The sequence below is a fragment of the Tenrec ecaudatus genome, chromosome 16 (assembly GCF_050624435.1).
Source record: "Tenrec ecaudatus isolate mTenEca1 chromosome 16, mTenEca1.hap1, whole genome shotgun sequence".
NCBI classification, from domain to species: Eukaryota; Metazoa; Chordata; class Mammalia; order Afrosoricida; family Tenrecidae; genus Tenrec; species Tenrec ecaudatus.
Genome location: NC_134545.1, coordinates 88,572,541 through 88,593,720, shown reverse-complemented (window position 1 = coordinate 88,593,720; position 21,180 = coordinate 88,572,541). Strand labels below are relative to the sequence as shown.

General features: G+C 56.4%; 1 protein-coding gene across 1 annotated transcript in view; it reads left to right on the top strand.

The window, feature by feature from the left end:
* Positions 1–21,180, top strand: part of COL17A1 (collagen type XVII alpha 1 chain) — a 46,039-nt gene extending 24,859 nt beyond the window's left edge. Inside the window, exons 22-51 of the mRNA XM_075533459.1 lie at positions 687–791; positions 1,330–1,392; positions 1,938–1,973; positions 2,476–2,529; positions 2,765–2,800; positions 3,243–3,278; positions 4,129–4,191; positions 4,529–4,564; positions 4,768–4,839; positions 6,916–6,942; positions 8,100–8,135; positions 9,978–10,013; positions 10,273–10,353; positions 11,988–12,023; positions 13,391–13,444; positions 13,578–13,619; positions 13,770–13,823; positions 15,296–15,346; positions 15,802–15,918; positions 16,385–16,522; positions 16,983–17,054; positions 17,366–17,506; positions 17,840–17,929; positions 18,023–18,133; positions 18,561–18,707; positions 18,913–19,215; positions 19,719–19,856; positions 20,263–20,325; positions 20,441–20,521; positions 20,841–21,180. Of these exons, the coding sequence (XP_075389574.1) occupies positions 687–791; positions 1,330–1,392; positions 1,938–1,973; positions 2,476–2,529; positions 2,765–2,800; positions 3,243–3,278; positions 4,129–4,191; positions 4,529–4,564; positions 4,768–4,839; positions 6,916–6,942; positions 8,100–8,135; positions 9,978–10,013; positions 10,273–10,353; positions 11,988–12,023; positions 13,391–13,444; positions 13,578–13,619; positions 13,770–13,823; positions 15,296–15,346; positions 15,802–15,918; positions 16,385–16,522; positions 16,983–17,054; positions 17,366–17,506; positions 17,840–17,929; positions 18,023–18,133; positions 18,561–18,707; positions 18,913–19,215; positions 19,719–19,856; positions 20,263–20,325; positions 20,441–20,521; positions 20,841–20,893 (2,372 nt within the window). The 3' untranslated portion in view covers positions 20,894–21,180. The remainder of the gene's footprint in view (positions 1–686; positions 792–1,329; positions 1,393–1,937; positions 1,974–2,475; positions 2,530–2,764; positions 2,801–3,242; positions 3,279–4,128; positions 4,192–4,528; positions 4,565–4,767; positions 4,840–6,915; positions 6,943–8,099; positions 8,136–9,977; positions 10,014–10,272; positions 10,354–11,987; positions 12,024–13,390; positions 13,445–13,577; positions 13,620–13,769; positions 13,824–15,295; positions 15,347–15,801; positions 15,919–16,384; positions 16,523–16,982; positions 17,055–17,365; positions 17,507–17,839; positions 17,930–18,022; positions 18,134–18,560; positions 18,708–18,912; positions 19,216–19,718; positions 19,857–20,262; positions 20,326–20,440; positions 20,522–20,840) is intronic.

Here is a 21,180-nt window from a genome sequence, read left to right as displayed (position 1 = left end):
CAATGCTCCAATGACGGTGAGCAGTGCCAGGACCAGACGGTGACACACGGACATTCACACCCAAGCACGGGCCGCTGGGAAAACGGCACGGACAAACTTGCTCAACCTGAAACGTGTTCAATAAACCGCACTGCCTGCAAAGTGGGAGCCCTGGTAGAGTAGCGGTTAGATGTGGGGCCGCGATCGCATGGTGGGCAGTTCGAAACCAGGAGCAAGACTGGGCTTTCCTGCAAGCAGTCCCATTGGACACCCACGGGGTCTCTGAGTCAGCATGGGCTCACAGTGAGTGAGATCTGAGAAGTGGGGAAATGGGGGAGGCTGGCAGGGACGCTAGGCATACTTGCGGGCCATTCCCTGGGACTGGGCAGCAGGGGAGCCCACAGGGATGCAGCCACCTGTGTGAAGATTTGAAGGGAGTGAGGGGGCAGGGCTGGCGTGTGCCCAGCAGGCTCAAGGATCAGCGCGGGGAGCAAGGCAAGTCACATGTGGCCCCAGAAGGCCTTCGGCTTGTACTCGAATGAGTTCTGATGCCATCAGCAGGTTTGGGGCACAGTGGCCTTGCATTTGTAAGACTCGCCCAGGCTTCTGGGAGCGGGAGCAGGGAGCTCCGTGAAGGGCCTCCAGACAAGCATGCTGCCCGAGAGATGCCTCCGCTGGACCGCTGAAGCTGACCTTTCTGTCCCTAGGAGAACCTGGCATGGAGGGACCCATGGGCCAGAGAGGGCGAGAAGGCCCCCCAGGCCTCCGCGGCGATCCAGGGCCCCCTGGGTTTGGCGAGAAAGGGGACAAAGGTGAGAGGAAGCTTCTTCAGCAAAAGGGTTAGAATACCCTCCCCCTTCTTCCTGCACCGAGTCTGTGCTAAGCCCCCACAGACGGTGGGCTACTGATAGGCGCAAGCCTGGCTGCAAGGCCTGCCTGGGGGAGGCGGGAAGTGGGGAAGGAGGGCGGACCAGGCGCAGAAGGAAAGGAAGCTCCCAGAGGCAGACCTTGCACTGGAGGGATGGTGGAGCTTTTAAAAGGTGATTCTTGCTAATGCCTCTCTCGAGGACAATAAATCCAGACACGAGGACATCTCTCAATGCCAAAAAATGACCAGCAGGAAGTCTGGTCAGCCAGGCAACTGACATTGAATGGCTCCCAGGTGTCAGGTCCCAAGAAACGTAAAACCTCTGGGGTGGACACACTCCGAAGGTGTTTTGCTGATCAGTGACCCCTCACCCCCACAATGACACCAAACGACCCAGAGACCACTAGCAGGGTGGGAAGCATTATTTTCCCTTGACACAGCTGTGCGCTCTCCCAAAGGGCTCACTCACTGTTTCTCCTCAGGGGATGCTGGAGAAGCTGGACGTCACGGCCCCCCTGGTCTCCCAGGTCCTGTGGGTCCCAAAGGTAAGGCAGGTTACACAGGGGTGAGGGTAACAGGTGAGGGGGCGGGGTTCATTTCTAGAGTGGGCCACAGAGGCTCAGCCTCTGGGATCCCATACAGCCCTGTCCCAGGGCCTCCAGCCTGTGCAGGAATTGGGGTTCCTCAATGGAAGGGTGGCTCCTTTGGGGCATCAGAAGTCAGGCCACGTCCTCAACTGACTGAGGTCAAATGAGCAAATTAGGAGCCACCTCTCTGGACAGCCCTTCTCATGGCTCAGTGTCCTTCTGGTCCCCTCTCCTGCCTGGCCACTCCCTCCCCCAGCCCCTGGTCAGGAAGGAGGAAGGAGTTCTTGGTCCGACCCAACTTCACAACAGGGGCGGTCACTCCTGGGCCTGCTGACGTTAGGTGTTCAGACAAGAACCCCTACCATGTGAACGACACACTGTCCTCACCCAGAAGGGAGCTTCCCAGTCCCCATCCTACTTGCCCTTTGGGGCTCCCCTGGAGCCAGATGCCCCAGGCCTGCCCTTGACCCCTTCTCTGACAACTGTCTCCTCCTCCTTCTCAGGTTCCAAGGGTTCTCCTGGGCCTCAGGGACCCCCAGGTGAGCGTGGGTCTCATTCTAAATGCATGCTATGTGTGGGCCAAAGACAGGGGCCTTAAAGGAAAAGCCACAAAAGGGGGAGGGCTCCTAGAGACCAAACCCGAGTTCACCCCTGTGTGCCCACTGTGGCTACATTGCGGCTATGTTAGATCCTGGTGGGTCGTGTCCAGACCACTTGGATCTCACATCTTCAGCAGCAGGAAGCTCTCCTCATGCCAGTGTTAGCAAAGTGGTGTCTGCCTCTGCTCATTCCCTGTGGGCCAAAGAGCGCGCCCTTCTGGTCACCTGGAGAATTTCAGCTGCGGCACACACTGCAGACCAATGTCTCTGCCAGGGGACTACAAAGGGTTCTTGCCCAGGGCCTGCCCCCCAGGAGGACAGGGAACCTGGCCCAGGATGGTTTAGTTGGGCTGTGGGGAAGAGGGAAAGCAGCCTTTGACTGTGTGTGTGTGTGTGTGTGTGTGTACACTTACCCAACTACCTTGTCTTCTCTGCTTGGCAGGTCCTATAGGCCTGCAAGGGCTCCGAGGTGAAGTGGGACTCCCTGGGATCAAAGGTAAGCTGTCAGACAGGACTCACGGAGAAGGGAATGACTGGTACTCACGAAGGGGGGCTGGGAGAACAAGGAAGGCCCTTCAGGCATGACCTGCAGCCTGTGCAGATCCGCAGATGAGCACAGGGAAGAAGAGGCTTGAATGGAGGGGGACCCTGTCTTCGGAGACAGGTACCTCACTTCCTAAGTTGTCCCTCTCCAAGAAGCTTTACACTGAGAGGGCCTATTTGCTTTACAGGTGACAAAGGACCCATGGGAGCATCAGGACCCAAAGGTACGCTGCTCCGTCAGGCTAGCCTGCTCAGCTCCCGAGACCCTGATAGGAGCCCCAGGGTCAGAGAGCAGCGAGCAAAGGGAGCGGACAGCTCACTCTCGTCCAGTTTTGCCGACCAGGAAACTGAGCCCCAGAGAAAAAAATACACCAGGCCCAACCCCAAGGTTGACCAGCCGTCCTCCGCATGATGAAGCGGCAGCAGGTTGAGGTCTGGTGTCTAGCCTGGCCCGCAGCCACACGCGTGCTAGTTTGGCAGCACCTGGCCCTGCGAGGGATCTCGTGCGCTTCGATTTCATTCCTGCCGAGCCCTTGGCCAGCACTCTGCCAACCTGCCTCGCAGTTTTCCAATAGAGCCAGACCGGCTTCCCATGCAGGGCCCCTTGTTGCTGGGTAAGATTGCTTTCCTTGCTGTCAGCTGATGTTTCCTTCATGTTCCTATTAGGTGACCAGGGCGAGAAAGGACCCCGAGGCCTCACAGGTGAGTCTTATGTAGAAATCTACTGGCTCCATGAATGACTTTTGGTAAAGCCATCAGGCAGGCACAGGAAGTGGGGGGGGGGGGGGTAAAATGCAGATGTGTGAGTCAGAATCACTGTCTAAAAACCTTCAGGGAGTTTTCAATGGGGGGGAGGAATAACAAACAAAACGTACACACACCCAAATCAAATCAAACTTCCTGCCATCGAGTCGGTGCCAACTCACAGCGACCCTACACAGGGCATCTGAGACTGTGTAAGCCTGTGCAGGAGCAGACAGGCTCATTGTTCTCCTGCAGAGCAGCTAGTGGCTTTGAACCCACAGATAAGATCAAAGAAGGCCCGACAGACCAGCAGGAAGCATCAAAATGTATAGTGCAAGAGGAAATACTGTGGGAAGAAAAGGAAGTTTGGGATGGTCCCTGATTCTTTCAGAGGGAGTTCAGTTGGGAAATTTCAACTCTTCCCAAAATAGCAGAAGGTTTGCATCACTATGATCCATTGGGCCACTCACTGCCTGACAGGCTGCTTGGTTAAAAGGGGAACCAACGGTACTAGTATTCTGAGGGCAAGGGGCATCCTTCTGCTTTGGAGGAAACAGTCCCATACACGTGGCCCTGCAGATCAGGCGTGGCTTGTGGGTGGTCCGTGGCTGTACTAAGGCGGTTGGGTGGCCCTGAGTATGGAGTTGAAGCAGAAGCTGCCTCCCCAGACTCCAGATGACACTGGACCTCCTCAGTAGGGAGGTGGCAGATGCAGGGGCCTGGTGGGAACGAGTGAGATCCTTCTAGCGCTGTTGAAGCACACGGTGCTTAATCATCTCTGATCAACTAGTCCTTTTTTCCTTTGCAGGCGAGCCTGGCCAGAGAGGGTTGCCTGGAGCTGTAGGGGAGCCCGGGGCTAAAGGAGCAATGGGTAAGTGTCCAAAGGCTTGCGTGGAGTCTCCCTCATTGGTGTGGTCACTGGGGCCCCCTAGGCACTAGGAAAGTGATGGGGAGTCCTCACGGGCGCTTCTCAGCGAGGAGACAGACAATGCGGTTAGGATTGTTGGAGAAGAGAGGAGGCAGGGAGAAGTCTCCATTCAAAGGGTAGGCCAAAGACAAGGCCCCTGCCATGGCCAATGGCATCAGGAAGTGCTGCCTTGGGTTTCCCAGAGGTGGGTGGGGGACAACCAACTTCAACGACAGCACAGAGAGGGAAGCCCAGAAATAGCTTCTGGAGTGACCGATGAGCTTTGCTTCTGCTTTCCCAGGTCCTGCTGGCCCCGATGGACAACAAGGCCTAAGAGGTTGGTCACTGGTTTATTTGTCTCACGCTTCTTATTGCCCACGCCCTGCCTGTGTCCCGGCCCGGGGTGAAGCTCCTGTCCCCTGAGCAATGCTGGCCCCACTTCTCATTTCCACCTGCCAGCAAAGCAGTCAGTAAAACGGCAGGGTGGCCAGTTAAGCTTCATTGATGGGAAGCATCTCCCTGCTGCTGTCCTTTCTCCAGGTGAACAAGGCCTCACAGGGATGCCAGGAATCCGCGGCTCACCAGGGCCTTCTGGAGACCCGGGAAAGCCAGGTAACTGAGCAGGAAGAGGAGCCACAGCGTTGGGAGGTGATAAACTTCCAGCCGTTTATCAGGGGACTGGCACAACCCAGAGGCTGGGCATTAGGTCTCGTGTTGGGAGCCAGGTCTGAGGGGGACCGGGCACCTCTGAGTCACCACATCTGGGAAGTTGGATGAGAGAGGTCAAGGACGGAAAGCAGAGTCTAGAAAGGGGGCGAGGACTCTCTTCAGAACTGCAGAGTCGAAAGTCACCTCAACACCTGCTCCTCCACACCCTCCTGGGCCCTCACCTAACCCCCCTCTCCCCCAGACTCTAGAGCCCCATCAAAAAGGTAGTGCAAGAGTGAGACCTGCAGGGTCGTGGGACTAAGAATCAAAACAAGTCCAGAAAGGGCAACTCCGAGGAGCAGGGGTGGGGGAAGCCGTTTACCCCCTTGCCAGGCACTCAGAGAGAGGGCTGAGGCAGGGGCTCTTCCCCAGAAGAAGGGGGTCTTTGTGTGGCTTTTCTGGATTTGTGACTCTTCTCAGATGCTGAAAGGATCAGTGGCCACAAACAAGCAAAATCCATTATTCAGGGGGGCCTTAGAATGGCTCCATGTCCCATGCTGGGAGTCTGATGGGCCTCAGGTCCACAGGGGTCCCACTCAGTCTCTTTCACTGCTGTGCGCCCACCTGCCCCTGCAACAGGCCCTGTGGCTCCATATATGTATGCGTATGCATGTGCGCTGGGAATTCTGGTGTAAAATTCTTTATGTCCATAAAGCTGGAATTAAATGGCCCTCATTATTAATATGAGGGTTAAGATTATTCAAGGGAAGTCCAGCTACAATTTATTTGACTGAGTTAAGGCCTCAGACAGCCTGATTGGATCACTGCATCCCCCAAATTAAAAAAAAATGCCAAATGTGTACCACCACAGTTATGTGTGAGCATGGGTGGACTAGTCATAAATCCACTCCGATGTCTTATTTAAGGGGAAAGAGTGGGCGATTTTAGGTGAGATGGTCCTGAAGAGAAACAGATGTCTGATAAAGTTCATTTGTGGAAATCCCCACATTCCATGGGCCCAGAGAGAATGGGGGTATCACCCAAGTGGGTTGCTGGTTTTCTAAGCTTCGTGATTAACGAAAGATAAGGGTGGTGATAAGCTTGGTGACCGGAATACTGGCAGGGATGTGCTATGGACAAAAAGGATCGATTTTCCTTGTTTAATTAAGTAAATGGATAAAAGGATTCGCTTGTTGATGACATTTGATGTGGATGAAGTTGTTGGGTCTAAAGGATTTGATTAAGACTTAGAAGCATATAAGAAAAGTAAATATAGTTGAAAGGGGATAATACATGCTATGTGATATGGGGCGAGGCCTTGTCTGAACAAAATGCATCGTGAAATCACGAAATCGCTCAGATAGACCATCAGCTGTGGGTGCTGACGGTGGGGCAGAAGTCTTTCCAGAGTGGTGTCCATGGGAGAATAAAATGCTCCATCTATGGTTTACACGACCGTAATAGTCTTTATTATACTACATGGACTCTTCATTTTAATCAATATTCTTCAAGGATACTAAGAGTTGGCATGAAGATGAAGGTAGTAATGGAATAAAGAAGTGAGGCTACCAGGCCAGCAATAATGAAAGGGTGCTCCAGTCCGTGTCAGCTGAGTCAGTCGGCTACTAGGACTCAGGAAAGGCTGAGTAAGCAGGCAGAACACTAGGCTTCGTCGTTTTGATGTATGCATTAAAGAGCTAGAATGTGGATTGAACACACAGGGGCTGGTTCGCCGCCTAATTTATTAGGGGTGGATGGTAAGATCGCATGTGAGAAGAGAAAGGATCATTCAGGTTTAATATGGTGGGGGCCGAGTGTTACGAGGGTTCAAGAGGATTAATTAGTAAAATTACCCCAAGGAGGTCTTTGACTGAGGAGCAGGGGTGGAATGGGATTTTGCCGGCGTGTGAAATTAGCCCTGCAGAGTTATCAGACCCTGTTTCATGAAGAAAGAGGAGATGGCCTGTCGTTAGAGAACCTATGAGAGTGAGCCAGAGCTCCAATCTGCCATCTCTGACTCGTGTGTTCCATTTCCCGTAGGTCTCACAGGACCCCAGGGACCTCAGGGTGAGTCACGGCCACTTCTGCCCCAAGTTCTCCCACCAGCCCCCTCCTCCGGGGCAGCCCCTGCAGCCAGGGATCTTCCTCCAGTGCCCTTGGCCTGTCCACGCTTTCCCACCCTTCCCACCCGCCACTCCAACCAGCACAGGCTCAGGTCCTGTTACTACGAGTCTTGAGAAGCACCTGGGGAGCAAGATGCCTCCCCCCCACAGGACAATCTCGAAAGCCACTGAGGTAGAAATGAGAGAAGCAATCCCACCGAGGCCCACAATCCCACTGGCCTAGTAAGGAGTGGATGCTCCGTTAGTTCATAAGGTCCTGCTTCTCTGAAACGGCCTCATGTTAAATCCTGTCACGTAGCTGGCCCAGGGGAGTCTGGGTGGCATAGTGGCATGCATTGAGCTGCTGTCCTCATGGTCAGCAGTTTGAAGCCACTGGCAGCTCTGCAGGAGAAAGATGAGTCTTTCAATTCCTGTAAAGAGTTACAATCTCAGAAACCCATGGGGACAGTGCTACCCTGTCCTGCCGGTCACCGTGAGTCAGAATGGAGCTTGGTCTGAGATGGTTGGCCCAGCAAACGTCCACCCACTTGGATCTGGGAAATGGTCAGCGCACCAGCCCCAACGCCTCCAGGAATGCAGGCTGAAACGCGAAGTGGAGTCAAGCAGCAGGTCCCCTGAAAGTGCAGGCACAGTGAGACTTCAAATGTTCAGTGAGAAGTCCAGTAGGCTCCGCCTGGCTCCAGGATGGATACTGAGCCCCAAACCAGCTGCCATTGGGTCAATTCTAACTCGCGGCGACCGAGGGGTCGGTCAGGCCATGAGCGGAGGGCAGGCTTTGACTTGGGAAGCTCCCCCCTTCCCGCCCCCACCTCTCTGCTCTGTGGAGAGAGCTTTGCAGACTGAGGCAACTCGCAGAAGGACTCCAGTCCCCCAGGGCTGAGCCAGGGGTGCTCTGCCTCCATCTCCCTCAAGCCCAGTGGAGAGGGAAAATAAGAGCGAGGGGCTGGCAGAGAGCCCCTGGGCTAAAGCAGAAGACCAAACCTGGGTGAACTCAGGGTGGGATCCTTGTACCTACGCTGAGTGACTCTCAGCATATCCCAGGATGCCTGGACTGCTGACCTTTCCTTTGTCTAACTTTTGTTTTGTTTTTAAACCCATCAGGCCTTCCTGGTACCCCCGGCCGGCCAGGAGTTAAAGGTAAGAGATTTTCCAAATTAGATATCCTTTCTGACCACTCGTCATTTCTGGGCAGGGGAAGGGGCTGGCCAGAGCGAGGGAGGTACCTCGGGGTGGAAGCCGGGATCAACAGTGGCGTCTAGTGGCTCTAGCGGCAGGCTGTGAGGTCCAGTGTGTCCCCAGCAGCTAAGCCCTCCATTCTCAGGCTCCACCCACCCACCCCCCTATTTACCACACAAACAAAAGCCTGGCCCTCACAAATAAATGCACCTTATTGACAGTGCCTCCCTCAAAGGCTCCTTCAATGCAAGCAAACAGGAGGGTGTTGGACGCACCCAGAGGACCAGAGTAGAGGGACTAATTCAGGGGTGCACTCTCAGTGGCCTGACAGAGGTGCTTGGGTCCTGTTCCCGTCCTGTCCGTAGACCACGTGGCACCATCAGACCCCAGCCCTGGTCCCTCTCCTGCTCCTGCATCAGCATGACCCGAACCCTGACATTCTGTGGAGCTGGGCTCTGATGCACGGTCACCATCCCCCTTGGCCGGACCCTGGAAATAACATAACTGCTTTCCACGAGTGACTTTCCCAGCGATAGGCTGGCTCCGGAAAGTGGTTTTACATGTTTGTGTTTTCAGGGCAAGTAGATGTCATTTCAAGGTAACAACAGCTGAATCTAGAGAGGACCAGGCAGACAGAACTCGGGGTCCCTAGGGGCCACCGGTGTCCTTGGTGAGAGCGCAGGAGGGTGTGGGGCTCCCAAGGATACTGGACATGCTGTCCTTCCTGAGGCCTTGTGCTTCACCCCGTCACGAGAGCACCCTGCCTGATGGGGATTGTGGGCCAACGAAACAGGTTCGAGGGCTTTCTCCTCCCTGGGCCCTGAGTCCCGGTTCAAGGACAGCAGTGAGAGACCATGACTTTAGGGCCCAAATCAGAACCATCCTTTCATGACGTGATAGATTGCTCACCAATTTGGGGGGATGAGAAACAAGGTGTCTCAGGAGTCCCCAGATGAAGGGGTTTATCCTCCCCTTGCCCCACTCCCCCAAGTGAGTCTGTGGGCCTGCAGCCCCGAGAGGCGCTCCCCTGGAAGGGCAGCCCGCAGCTGCCCCATTTGGAAGGTGTGGATGCAGTGTTCTCTTCCTGGAAACCCTCTGGCCTCCTTTCCTGTCCACACGGGCAGACAGCCATCTGCTCACCTGTGGCCAGTCGGGATCTTCCAAGCCGGCCATTCTCCAGGACCTCTTCTGAGTCTGCCGTGGCACCCACCTGGGGCCCTGCCAGCCTTTGTCCACGGGCCACTCTATAACCATTCCCAGGAGCCCTGGTGGCGCAGTAGTTAAGCACCAGGCTGCTAACAGCTTTCCTGCGGGAAATAGGGCTTTCTGCTCCCAGAAAGAGTGGCAGTCTCAGAAACAAGCCCACAGTGGGCACTTCTACTCTGTCCTACTGAGTCAGCATCCACTCGACGGCAGTGAGTTTGGGGGTTTTTAGGTTTGGACAATTCCCATCCAGGCTCTTGGGGGGAAGATGGCTTTTGGGAATTTGAATGGAACTCAGGCTGGCCCTTGTCTGGCTTCTGTGAGAGGCCAGTTCTCCACTCTGACCTGTGCGTGGAAGCCCCTCTCCGAGGGCCAGCCTCACCCGAGAGCTAACTCAGACAGGCAGATGGATGTCCCCGCCTCCGGTGCCTTTGGCCAAAGGGTTTGGTCTCACTCCCCTCCCAGGTCATTGAGACGCCTGGAGCCTGCGGGTAAAAGGCCCAGCAGCGGGTGTCAAATGCAAACAGAAGCCTTGAGAATTATTTTTGATCCTCCAAATAATCATCTCCTCCATCCCTCTTTCCTTCTGTCCCCTCCCAGGTGAACCAGGCACTCCAGGCAAGATCGTGTCTGCAGGTAGGGCACATCCTCCACCTGTCTTTCTCACTGGGCTGCGCATCTGTTGTGTCTCCCTAAAACCTGTCAAAGAAACACCCACGGTGATGGGGCGGGGTTTGGGTGTGATGGAGTGAATTTTGGGGTCAGCTGAGAGGGAGGTTCATCTTCCCCCACGACCGAGCTGACGAGTCAATACCCCTGTCAATGGCTACGCTTGTGTCCCAGAGCTTCCAAATAAGAAGGGGGCTCAGTCACCCCCTGTGCTTTCTGTTTTCAGAGGGCTCATCGACCATCACTGTCCCTGGTCCCCCGGGACCTCCTGGAACTATGGGGCCTCCAGGACCTCCAGGCTCTCCAGGTTAGTCCGTGCTTTCTTGTTTTGGCCCAAATCAGCAGCGAGTTGAGGTGGTATTAGAATTGGTGGGGTTGGGGGTGGGGGCATTGCTCAAACCTGGAAGCTCAGGGGAGGGAGAAGAAGGACAGGCTGAGAAAGCCAAACCCTCTGATGCTGGGTCAGTGATGCCAGGCAGCGCGGCTTCCTGGACGACTGGCCAAGAGTCCTACTGCACAGAAGCCCCATGGGAAGCCCTCCCTACCCCCTGCGTTTAAAAGAGGGGGCCTGGAAGCTCCAGTGGGCAAAGAACTTGCCTAAGGTCGCACAAGGACCCCTGGTGGAGGGGCAGATCAAGCACTGGGCTGCTAACTGCAAGGTCAGCCGTTACAGCCCACCAAAGGGGAAAGATGGGGGCACTCTGCTTCAGAAAGATGTTACAGCCCCAACCCGGTGGCAACTAGTTTTGTCTTGTCTTTTGGAGAACCTTGTCGATTTGAGTTGGCCTCAACTCCATGGTGGCAGACTTTGGTTTAAATTCACAGAAAACCCTGGCAGTGCAGCGGAAGAAAGAGGGGGCAGACAGATGGGGTTGTCTGCTCCCGTAAAGCTTGATAGTCTCAGGGATCCTACAGAGCGGTTCTCCTGTGCCCTGCGGGGTCACTGTAAGTCAGAATTGCTATGTTGGCAGGGGGTTTGGTTTGTGTTTTCAGTCACACAGTTTGTGTGCCACTGAGCCAGGACCCAGCTCCTCCTCCTTGGGCCAATCCAGCCCCTGGTTTTCCCGCAGAAAACAATCTGGGAAGATGACTCGAGGGCAGCAAAGTGCTAGAAATCTCCTGGAAGTAAATCTTCCCAAATGGTCCGACACCAGCCCTGCTAAGGAAAGATGAAGTCTTTGGAAGAACGCTCCTAGGTGCTAACCGCATTGTTTCTGAAAGCAGGATAGCCAAGGCGATGTGCCCTGTGTGCCGCCTGTATTTTTACAAGATGTGAAGACAAAGAACAGCAGCCAAATGCTGGCAGGAAATAACGCCAAGGGCTCTCTGGTGGAGGCTCTCTGGGTGCTATTTTTCCAAAATGCCTAGTGCAGCGGTTCTCAACCCTCCTCAGGCTACAACCCTTTCATACAGTTCCTCATGTGGTGGTGACCCCCCAACCATAACATTATTTTCGTTGCTACTTCATAACTGTCATTTTGCTACTGTTGTGAATCAGGCGCCCCTGTGAAAAGGTCATTCACCGCCCTGCCCCCAAAGGGGTCTCGACCCACAGGTTGAGAACCACTGGCCTATTGTTTTGTTTGGGTTTTTAAATTATCGTTAAATTTGCATATATAAATGAAGTGCACCGCTTAGCATGACCAAGAGAGACCGTGTAGCAGCCTTCTCTCTGGGGAGCTGGACACTGAGTGGACAATGCACACAGCAGGACGTGGTGGTTACCATGTCAACAAGGGCATCCCTGCCTGCCCAGGTCCCCTGGTGCCCCTCAGAGGTGGTCTCACCAAGATGAATCAAGACTGTGCCTCCTTTATTCTTATTGCTCTCAAACAAGCAACCGCTGTGAGCCATTGCCCCGTACCTCGCGGGGAAGCCACGTGTGGGCCCAGAGGCAGAAGTGTGTGATTTCCCTTTGTTTCCTCCCAACCCCATGTTCAGGTCCGGCTGGTCCAGCTGGTCTTCCAGGACAGCAAGGTAAGTTGCGACCCGAATGAAGGCATGGGTGGGGAGGGCTTCTGGCTAAGGGTGGACTTAGGCCGCTGCTCTGTAAATGAGAGGAAGGCGTGGATTTGGGGACAGGCGTGGGCGGGGACAACGAGGGTCTTCATCAGGGCCCTGATAGTGTCTCAGCTGCTAGGGAGCCACCTCCACTCAGCCCCTTGTGTCTGAGAAGACAGGGAATCTCCGCAAAAGATCCCGGGAACGGATCCCCAGAATGGAGACTCAGGCCCTGTGGTAGCCAGGTCAGGGCTGAGCGGAGCTGTTCTCATGGGCCTCTCGCCCCTCATGACCTGTCCTCTGGCCATGCTGCTCCTGCCCAGCGACTTGCCAAGCCTGGGAAAGGCTAGGGCACTGGGTCAAGTTGTGGCTGCAGACAGGAATGCTCACAGCTGCCTCCATGGCCTCAGCGGGGACTCTTGGGCCCAGTCCTGCTCCAGAGGAGAGCCCACAGGGCTTGCAGGGAGCAGTGCCCACCCTGATGCCATGTTCCCTCCGCAGGCCCGAGGGGGGAGCGAGGACTTACTGGCGAGTCCTTTATGAGTAGTGGCAGCTCCATCTCTGAGCTCCTCTCTGCAGGTGAGTACCAGGCGCCCCGGAGCTGGGTGAGTCATCCCTAAGAGGCAGCTGTGAGGAGGTCCATTCTTCGGAAAGCCATAAAAGCAGAGAAGAAACAGCAGGGGTTTTGTCTGGTGGGGGAGGGGAGCCCCTAGGAATGAGATCACGGTCAGAGCCGTTCTCAGGACTCCCAAGAAGACCAGGGCCAAGCCAGGCCTTCCAAGTGAACAGGATGTGTCAGTAACGCTCCTCCCCTGACTCCCCACCCTGAGAGATGACAAGGGGCGAAGGAAGGGTCCCTTGTTCAAGCACAGGTCAGGCTTCCCATTGGCAAACCCTTCTCACAAGCCCAGGAAGAGACAAGCCAGGTCTCCCACCCGGACACCTGGAAGCTGAACAGCGGTGACAGTAGCCAACCCTGACTGGGCACTCCCAGCATGCCAGGCACACAGTTGAAGTTGTGAGGCGTGGGACACTTACCGCAGGCCCCAGTTAGGAGAGCTAAAGCAGGGATTCGAACTCATGCTAACACCGAAGCCCAGGTTCTCACCCATCATGACATACATCTGTGTCAGATCTCAAAAAGTTTGAAGGCAACTCCACCCTACCTCTGACTGAGGGATGCCCCTGGCAGATGGGACATGGAAGGATCCTGTGTCGGTGGCCCAGAGCCTGGGGATGGTGTAGCCAGGGTGTCCAGGATCGATGAGCCTGGTGAGGGCTGAAGAGCGTGATGGAGAACAGTCATATCACTTTTGCTCATTTCTGCTTCCTTCTCCCGACAGGTGGTCTTGATTTACAAGGTCCCCCAGGACCACCTGGGCCACCTGGACCACCAGGTGAGCATTTCTGGAATCTGTTAAAGGTGGCGAATCTTTGGGAGGCAGGGGACTCCGGGGACCTGGTGAGGGAGCCAAGACAGGGTTTCAGCTTGCTAAGTTGAGCCTTACTCCTCTCCCTTCTCCTGTGCAGGACCCGCCATCCCAGGCCCTCCAGGACCCCGTGGCCCAGCAGGTGAGAGCTGAGCTCCCGGAGGGGAAGTGGGTGACCATGAGACTCTTCAGAGCCAGCTCTCAGGACAGAGCTTCCCTGCTGGGTCTCCTCAGCAGAGGGTACCAGGCCCACCTTTTGACCCTAATAAACCACAGAATTCCTCTTCTCTAGGGGAAGGATTCCCAGGTCCACCAGGCCCACCAGGATCTTCCCTTACCAATTCAGGTAATGCTGAGAGTTGAGTTACCCGTTCTCCCAGTCCCAGCCCTGGTCCATGTCGTGGTGACAGGCTTGTGGGCTCCCTGCCCTTCTTGCTAGGCTTCCTCCTTCAGGCCATCATGCCAGGGGTATGCTTGTGTAATTCCGTTACCCGCTGCATAGAGTGAGAAGAAAAGGTGCCTGCCTAGCCACCCTGGTCATCTGACCTGAGGGCTGACTGGGGTGACATGTGCCTGTCCTTAGAGAGCCCAGTTCTATAGCACAGGCAGGGACATGCATGTGGAATGAGAGAGGTGCTGGCAGCCCAACACAGGAACACACAGGAGCAACTTGAAGCAAACAAACATTAGCCCCAACCTTGTCCCTAGTGAAAATCCATCCTTCCATTGATTTTATTGATCTATGTATCTTCCGTTCTTTCCCTCATCCATTCACTATTCAACCATTCAGTCCTCTACCCATGCATATTTCCATCCAGCTCTCTGTGTATTTTTAATTTCCTCCATTCATTTTTACCACCCAACCAGTCAGCCATCCACCCACGCATCGTTCTTTCTCCCCGTTTACTGGTGTTTCACTCATTCATTTTTCTATCCAACCATCTACCCACGCATCCTTCCATCTCTCCATTTATTTTTATTTATTTCATTCATTTTTCTAATCCAACAAGTCAACCATACATCCATGCATCCTTCCATCGCTCCATGTATTTACGTTTCATTCATTTTCCTAACCACCCAACCATCTACCTATTCATGTATGCATCCTGTATCCATCAACCCACCCAACCATTTAGTAAGTCTTTGCTAAGCATCTGCAATTTGCCAGACTAGTCCTGCCAGGTGCTGCTCTCTTGAAAATGATACCCGGTTCTTACTCAGACTATTTCTTTCTTTTACAGAAGTGTTATTCTCTGGGCCCCCAGGCCCACCTGGCCCTCCAGGCCCTAAGGGAGACCAAGGTGAGAACAGCGTCTCAGAGAGGCCAGGAGCCTCTGTGTGTCCCTGCGTACCAACTGTTCACTGGAGGAGTTTGGGAGAGGCTGAGGGATCTGGGGCCTTGCTTCCTCCTTCTCCCGTATCCCATAAGGTGGTGGCACAGGGGACCCAGAGACTTAGGCTGAGCAAGTTAGAGAGAAGGGTAGTCTGTGGGCAGAAGGTCTACTGAGAATTCCCAGCCTTACCTTGACCTGGCAGAGGAGAGGAACAAAGAGCCCCAAGCTCTGTGTCTTCTCGGAACGGAGGGCAGGTAAGCAGGCAGCAAGGAAAGGAGGGGGCTGAAGAGAGAAAGGGATGGTGCATACGGGATGATGATACGGGGTTTGCCTTGTGATGTCACTAGGCCCTTGTGGTATCACCAGAAAAGATGCCGAGAGTCATGGGGCGATTGTTGACCCACAAGCTAGTGTGGCTGGGCCCAACTAGGGAAGGCTTCCTGGAAGAGGCGGTATGAACAGGGCTTCTCGTTTTGGCTTCCAGGTGATCCTGGTGTTCCAGGGGCTCCCGGCATTCCTGGTGGTCTCTCTGGAGGTAAGAGCCTAAGGTGGCCAAAGCTCCTCCCCTCTTCTTCAAGCCAGGCTGGTCCTTCCATCAGGAGATACCTTCTCCCTGGGCTAAGATCTGTACAGAGACCGGGAGGGGCAGTGCCTATGTCGAGAAGACAGCACCAGGTGATAGGTGGTAGAGAACGAGAGACCAGCTCCTGGTTATTTGAGGAGCGGGAGGTGGGTTGAGGTGGCCTTTGCTAAAGGAGGGGGCCAGTTTGGCCTGGGAGAGCTCCCCGTCTCTAAGCCCCCGAAGACAGTAAGTGCTGTGGGCGCTTCTTGCTTCTCTTCTTGGGAGGCCCTCTCTTTGCCACGATCACACTCTCCGCAGGGTGAGGATGAGACCCTAAGGCGGCCTCAGACTTGCAAACTGTGCCTGGAACCCTCCTTGTCTGACCCCTGAGCGGAGACGCCAGCTCAGAACCTTTCTCATTCCTGCAGGGGGATCATCCAGGTACATGCAGGGCCCCCCAGGCCCCCCAGGGCCTCCCGGGCCTCCTGGTTCCATCAGCAGCTCCGGCCAGGAGATTCAGCAGTACATCTCCGAGTACATGCAGAGTGAGTGCCGGCACCCACAGCCCTGAGGTCAGAGGGGCTGGGGACCGTCTCGGAGACAAGCTTCCAATTCTTATGACCCTGGAGCAAGGCTCTGCACGGCCATACACAAGCCTGCCTTCTCACACCTGCCCATGTACGGATCCTCACTCTCGTCCCCTGTAGAGACTCACACATGCACACGCGCACACTCGTCTGCACACAAGCTGTCCCCCTGCGTCCTTCACACTCATCACTCCTCTGACCTCACCCCTGCATCCCTGTAGTCGTGAGTCATATGGGGTCTTGTTGGCCCGACCCCCTCATGTGCCACCTGAATCTCCACCTACCACAAGGGGAGTCAAGGCTGCCCCTGGTCCTGCTGTGGGCCCACATGGGGGTGGGGTACATATTTCATCAGGGCAGCTCCGTGACAAGGATAGGCTCTCTTTTGGACAGAGTTGACTTTGCTTCTTCCTTTTGATGACAGGTGACAGTATTCGGTCTTATCTATCTGGAGTGCAGGGTCCCCCAGGACCCCCTGGCCCCCCAGGGCCTGTCAGCACCATCACGGGCGAGACTTTCAACTACTCAGAGCTGGCAAGTCTGGTCGTGAGCTACTTACAGAGTAAGCCTCTCCCCATACCTGAGCCTGAAGGCCTTCCTTCTGAGGTCCCACGCTTGTCCCCCAAGACTGATATAGGACCTGCTGCTGGCCTGGCCCTCCTGTACCGGACTGTCAGTTCCAGATGCAGGGCCTTCACGAAAGGGTTTCTTCAGATTAAGAGCCACGGCCACGCAAAGACCCTGCCCAGTGAGCCTCCAGACGGCCCTCCTCTGCTCTCTGATCCATCAGCTAGGCAGGATCTTCAAAGAGCTGGGCTACTGTCTCTTTAAAGCTGCAGTTCCTAACAAAAGCAAAACAGAACTGTGCCCATTTCTCTGCTCCTCTAAGAACCTCCTGGGGCCCCTGCTCATGCACCCCGACCCCCAAGTGGGAACAGCCATTTGACCAGGCCCTTGCTCTGGAGCCCTGAGGGTACTCCTGTGGTGGAACAAGAAGGTAAACTGAGGTTTTCTCCCCACAGCCTCAGGTTATAGCATCGGTTCTTCTGCCTCTGCCACCCTGTCCTCCGAAGACATCTTGGCTGCGCTGCAGCGTGAGTGGCTGGGATGGGCTGGAGGTTGGGGCCTCTCTGTCCTCTCCTGGCATTGCTCATCGGCACACGGGGCCCAGGGCTGAGCCTCATGAGGGCTGCTCGCCAGGGGTGGCAAAGAGGTGCTCAGCAAACAGACTGGCCAGCGGGCAGCAGCCGTACTGATGGCGGGCAGCACACAGGTGGCTCTGCAGGAACCAGGAAGCTTGCTGACTGCACACTGACCGGAATGCGAGAGTGCCACCGCTCCCCCACCCCCCGCCAGGCTGGAAGACCTCTCACCGTATTTGTTCTAACGAACCTCTCCCCTCCAGGGGAGGACGTGCGCCAGTACCTCCGGCAGAACCTGATGGGTCCTCGCGGGCCACCAGGGCCACCTGGGGCCAGCGGAGATGGGTCCCTCCTGTCTTTGGACTACACAGAGCTGAGCAACCGTGTGCTCAGCTACATGTCCAGTGAGTGTGGGCCGGCAGGGGGCCCTGGGGGAGGACTTGGGGGCAGAACCTCTGCAGCGGCTCCAGTGGCCCCCTTCTACCAGGCTGCTGGGGTGGGTGGTATTCAGAGTGATTTGGGCAGGTCGGGGCCGAGGGTGTGTCTGATCTCTGCTGTGTATAGAGTGCTGCCCACACGTCCCCCCACAGCAGGTGGCCTGCACTCACCCACCCTGCCTTCTCTCTTCTTCCCCTCTTGCCCCTCTCCTGGTCCCCACCTCTCTCCCGATCACCTGGTGTCTACCTTCCCACCCTGCCAGGTCTGACCCCATCCCAACTCAGGCCTTTGTTCCCCAGGTTCCGGGATCAGCATTGGACTGCCTGGCCCGCCGGGCCCGCCTGGCCTGCCCGGGACATCGTATGAGGAGATCCTCTCGCTGCTCCGAGGTGAGGCCGAGCAGAGGACAGCTGTGCACATGCTGTGGGGTCGTGTGTGAGCTGCTGGACCTCGGCCCTGACTCCTTGATCTTCGTGTCTCAGGATCTGAATATGGCGGTATCGTTGGACCCCCAGGTCCCCCGGGGCCCCCAGGGATCCCAGGCAACGCGTGGTCCAGCCTCAGCATGGAAGACCTCTCTTCGTATTTGCACAGTACGGCGCCGGGAGATGGGAGGCGGAGGGCAGAGACACGCAGACTGGCCTCGAGGGCTCTCGTGGGCTTTAGCCAGAGTGGAGTGGGACTTTACGTCCCCTCCCGGTCACCAGGTCCTCCTGGGGCATTTACCAAATGGGCACCCGGAGAGCGCACGCAGCTCCAGCCCTGGCAGGGGAGCAGCAGGCACACAGCTCTGCCAATGCACTTCCTGGAGAATTCGGGGCAGGGGCTTCAGCAGGAGGGGTGGGGAAGTGGCTTGAATGGAGGTCAGAATTGGGAATAGGTGGGCTGGCCAGGAGTCACTCCCCAATGGGGGCCAGAAAAATGGGCTTGGTTGGGGCCTCCCAGGCTCACCCCAGCCAGGAGGAACCCCGTCCCCTGGGCTCCAGCAGAGGCCTGATGTATCTTTTCTCTCTCACACAGCTGCCGGCTTGTCGTCCATCCCAGGCCCGCCAGGGCCCCCAGGGCCTCCTGGTCCTCGAGGGCCCCCGGGTGTCTCAGGAGCCCTGGTGACCTATGCAAATGAGAACAGTGACGATTTCCGGAGCGAACTGATTAGCTACCTCACAAGTAGGTGTCCCTGGCACCGGTGTACCCCAGGCACCTGCCATGACTGCTTTCCCTGGAAGGGCCCACGAACACTTTTCAGAGCGGCCTGACCCAAGCCCCCCACCTCCGGCCAGGCACACCGACTCTGCCCTTCTTGTCCCCGGGTAGTCCCACTTCATTTGGGCCCTGAGAACCTGAGCCCTGTTGATGCAGCTTCTCCCTGCAGGTCCTGACGTACGGAGCTTCATTGTGGGGCCCCCAGGCCCACCGGGTCCCCAAGGGCCACCTGGCGACAGCCGCCTGCTGTCATCGGAAGGCTCCTACAGCCGGAGCAGCAGCTCCTACAGCTCCTCAGACAGCATGGGAGGGGCCAGTGAGGGGGGCGTCTTCGGAGCAGGGGCCCGAGACGGGGGTCCCTACGGCACTGATGTTGGCCTGTATGGTGGCAATGGCAACTCCTTCGGAGGTGGCTTTGCGGGAGCTTTGGATTACAACGAGCTGGCGGCCCGCGTCTCGGAGAGCATGCAGCGTAAGTGGGGCACTTGAACCCCTAAGGAGTCCCCGAGACTCTCCTCATGCTGAGTTCCCGGCTGGGGACAGAGAGGCAGGGCCTGAAGACAGGAGACCCCAGCCTCGTTATGCTGGCCACCTGAGGTGGGCAAGTGGGCATCTTTGCACGCAGGCCTGGGTCTCCTGTGTGGTTGTGGCAGTGGTGGCTGTCTGCTGGGGGCAGAGGGACGCTGGCTGGGTGGGAAGCCCAGCCTCCAGGGAGTTGATCAGCACACAGCCACAGGCTCAGAGCCCTGGGTCAGTGCCTCCTGCAGACACAGGGAAGCGAGGCAAGCAAGGAGCACAGGGAGCCGGCAGGGCTTTGCCTTCCTGTGGTGTAATGGGGTGCAGCTGACAGGGAACTTGGGAACAGCCTGGGGCCACAACTGTGGGCGAAGAGGTGGAACCCCACAGAGCACCATCCCCGCTGCTCCTGCCCACACTGGTGCCCGCTGCCCATGCCCATGCTCTGGTGCTTCACAGGTCAGGGCCTGCTGCAAGGGATGGCCTACACTGTGCAGGGCCCACCAGGCCGGCCCGGCCCTCAGGGTGCCCCCGGTGTCAGCAAGGTCTTCTCTGCCTACAGCAACGTGACCTCGGATCTCATGGACTTCTTCCGAAGTAAGGGCATCATCCCCAACGGGTTCCCTAAGCGTTAACTCCTTCCTGGCAGGAGGACGACGGGGCTTTCTACTCCTGTCAAGAGACACGGTCTGGGAAACCCACCCTGTCCTACAGGGTCGCTATGAGTCAGCATCGACTGTTGATGACAGTGAGTTAATTTGATGCCGAGGCTCAAGTGAGGCCGGCTGTGTAGAAAGGATCTCTTGAAGTCCTGAAGGCACACTTGGGATCACGGAAACCTGATGACTACTACTTGGTGTGACCAAAGTGCCACCTCCTAGTCCTCGGTGTGACCAAAGTACCACCTCCTAGCACTGTCCCGCTGAGCTCTTTACCTCCCAAACTTCTGGGCCATCTCCCACCTAACGCCAGTTCCATTTTGTTTTTTCCCTACCCCTTGCAGCTCACGGTGCCATTCCAGGACCCCCTGGGCAGAAGGGAGAGGTGGGCACCCCAGGACCCAAAGGTAAGTGGTGGCAGGGAAACGGCCATGAGGATACTCACAGGCTGTGCGGTTCTTGGGCTCTTTCGGCAGGCTTCACCTCTGGGCATTGCTCAGTCATGCTCCCTGTCTGCTCTAGGTGAGCGGGGTCTTGCAGGACCACCAGGGCGGCCTGGCCCACCCGGCCCTCGAGGACAAAAGGGAGAAAAAGGAGATAAAGGTAAGGATGGGCCGTGCTCCAGAGAAGTGGGGGGTTGGTTCCAGAACTAGTGTGAGCACTGACGACACCCAAGTCCTCAATGAAGGCAGTCGCTGCCAAGAGCAGCCCTTGCCTTGCAGTCCCATGACTCCAGAGGGAGGAGGGAGGAGGGAGGAGGGAAGAGGACTTTGGAGACAGGAGGAAAGGAGGGGAGCAACCTGGGGAGGAAAGGGGTGAAATCTAGTAACCCAAATCGATGGTCGTACAAAAGATGTACTTCCAAGTCACCTTTGCCGTTGACACCATCGTCCTAACCTCCTCCTCATCCTCTAACGTGCAGGTGATCAAGTCTATGTCGGGCGGAGGAGGAGAAGTATTGCCACCAAGCCCTGAGCCCGCCAGGCAGAGCAGCTGCCTCCACCGCTCTTGCAATGGCTTCCGGTGCTTCTGTCAAATTCTCTCCAGAGCCAGAAGCCATCAACTTTCTACTGAGACACCGCCGCCCAATAGGCAACTAGCAACACTCTTTTTAGTCTGGGAAATAGATGTACATATAAACCGGTCCAGAAGTACTGTGCACCAGCTTCCCCGGGTGGGTACAGCGTGCAGCTGACCGACTGTTGTGCTATCCAGGTCTGCGCGCCGAGGCCTTCCCAGCACGTGGCTCAAGCCCCAGCCTA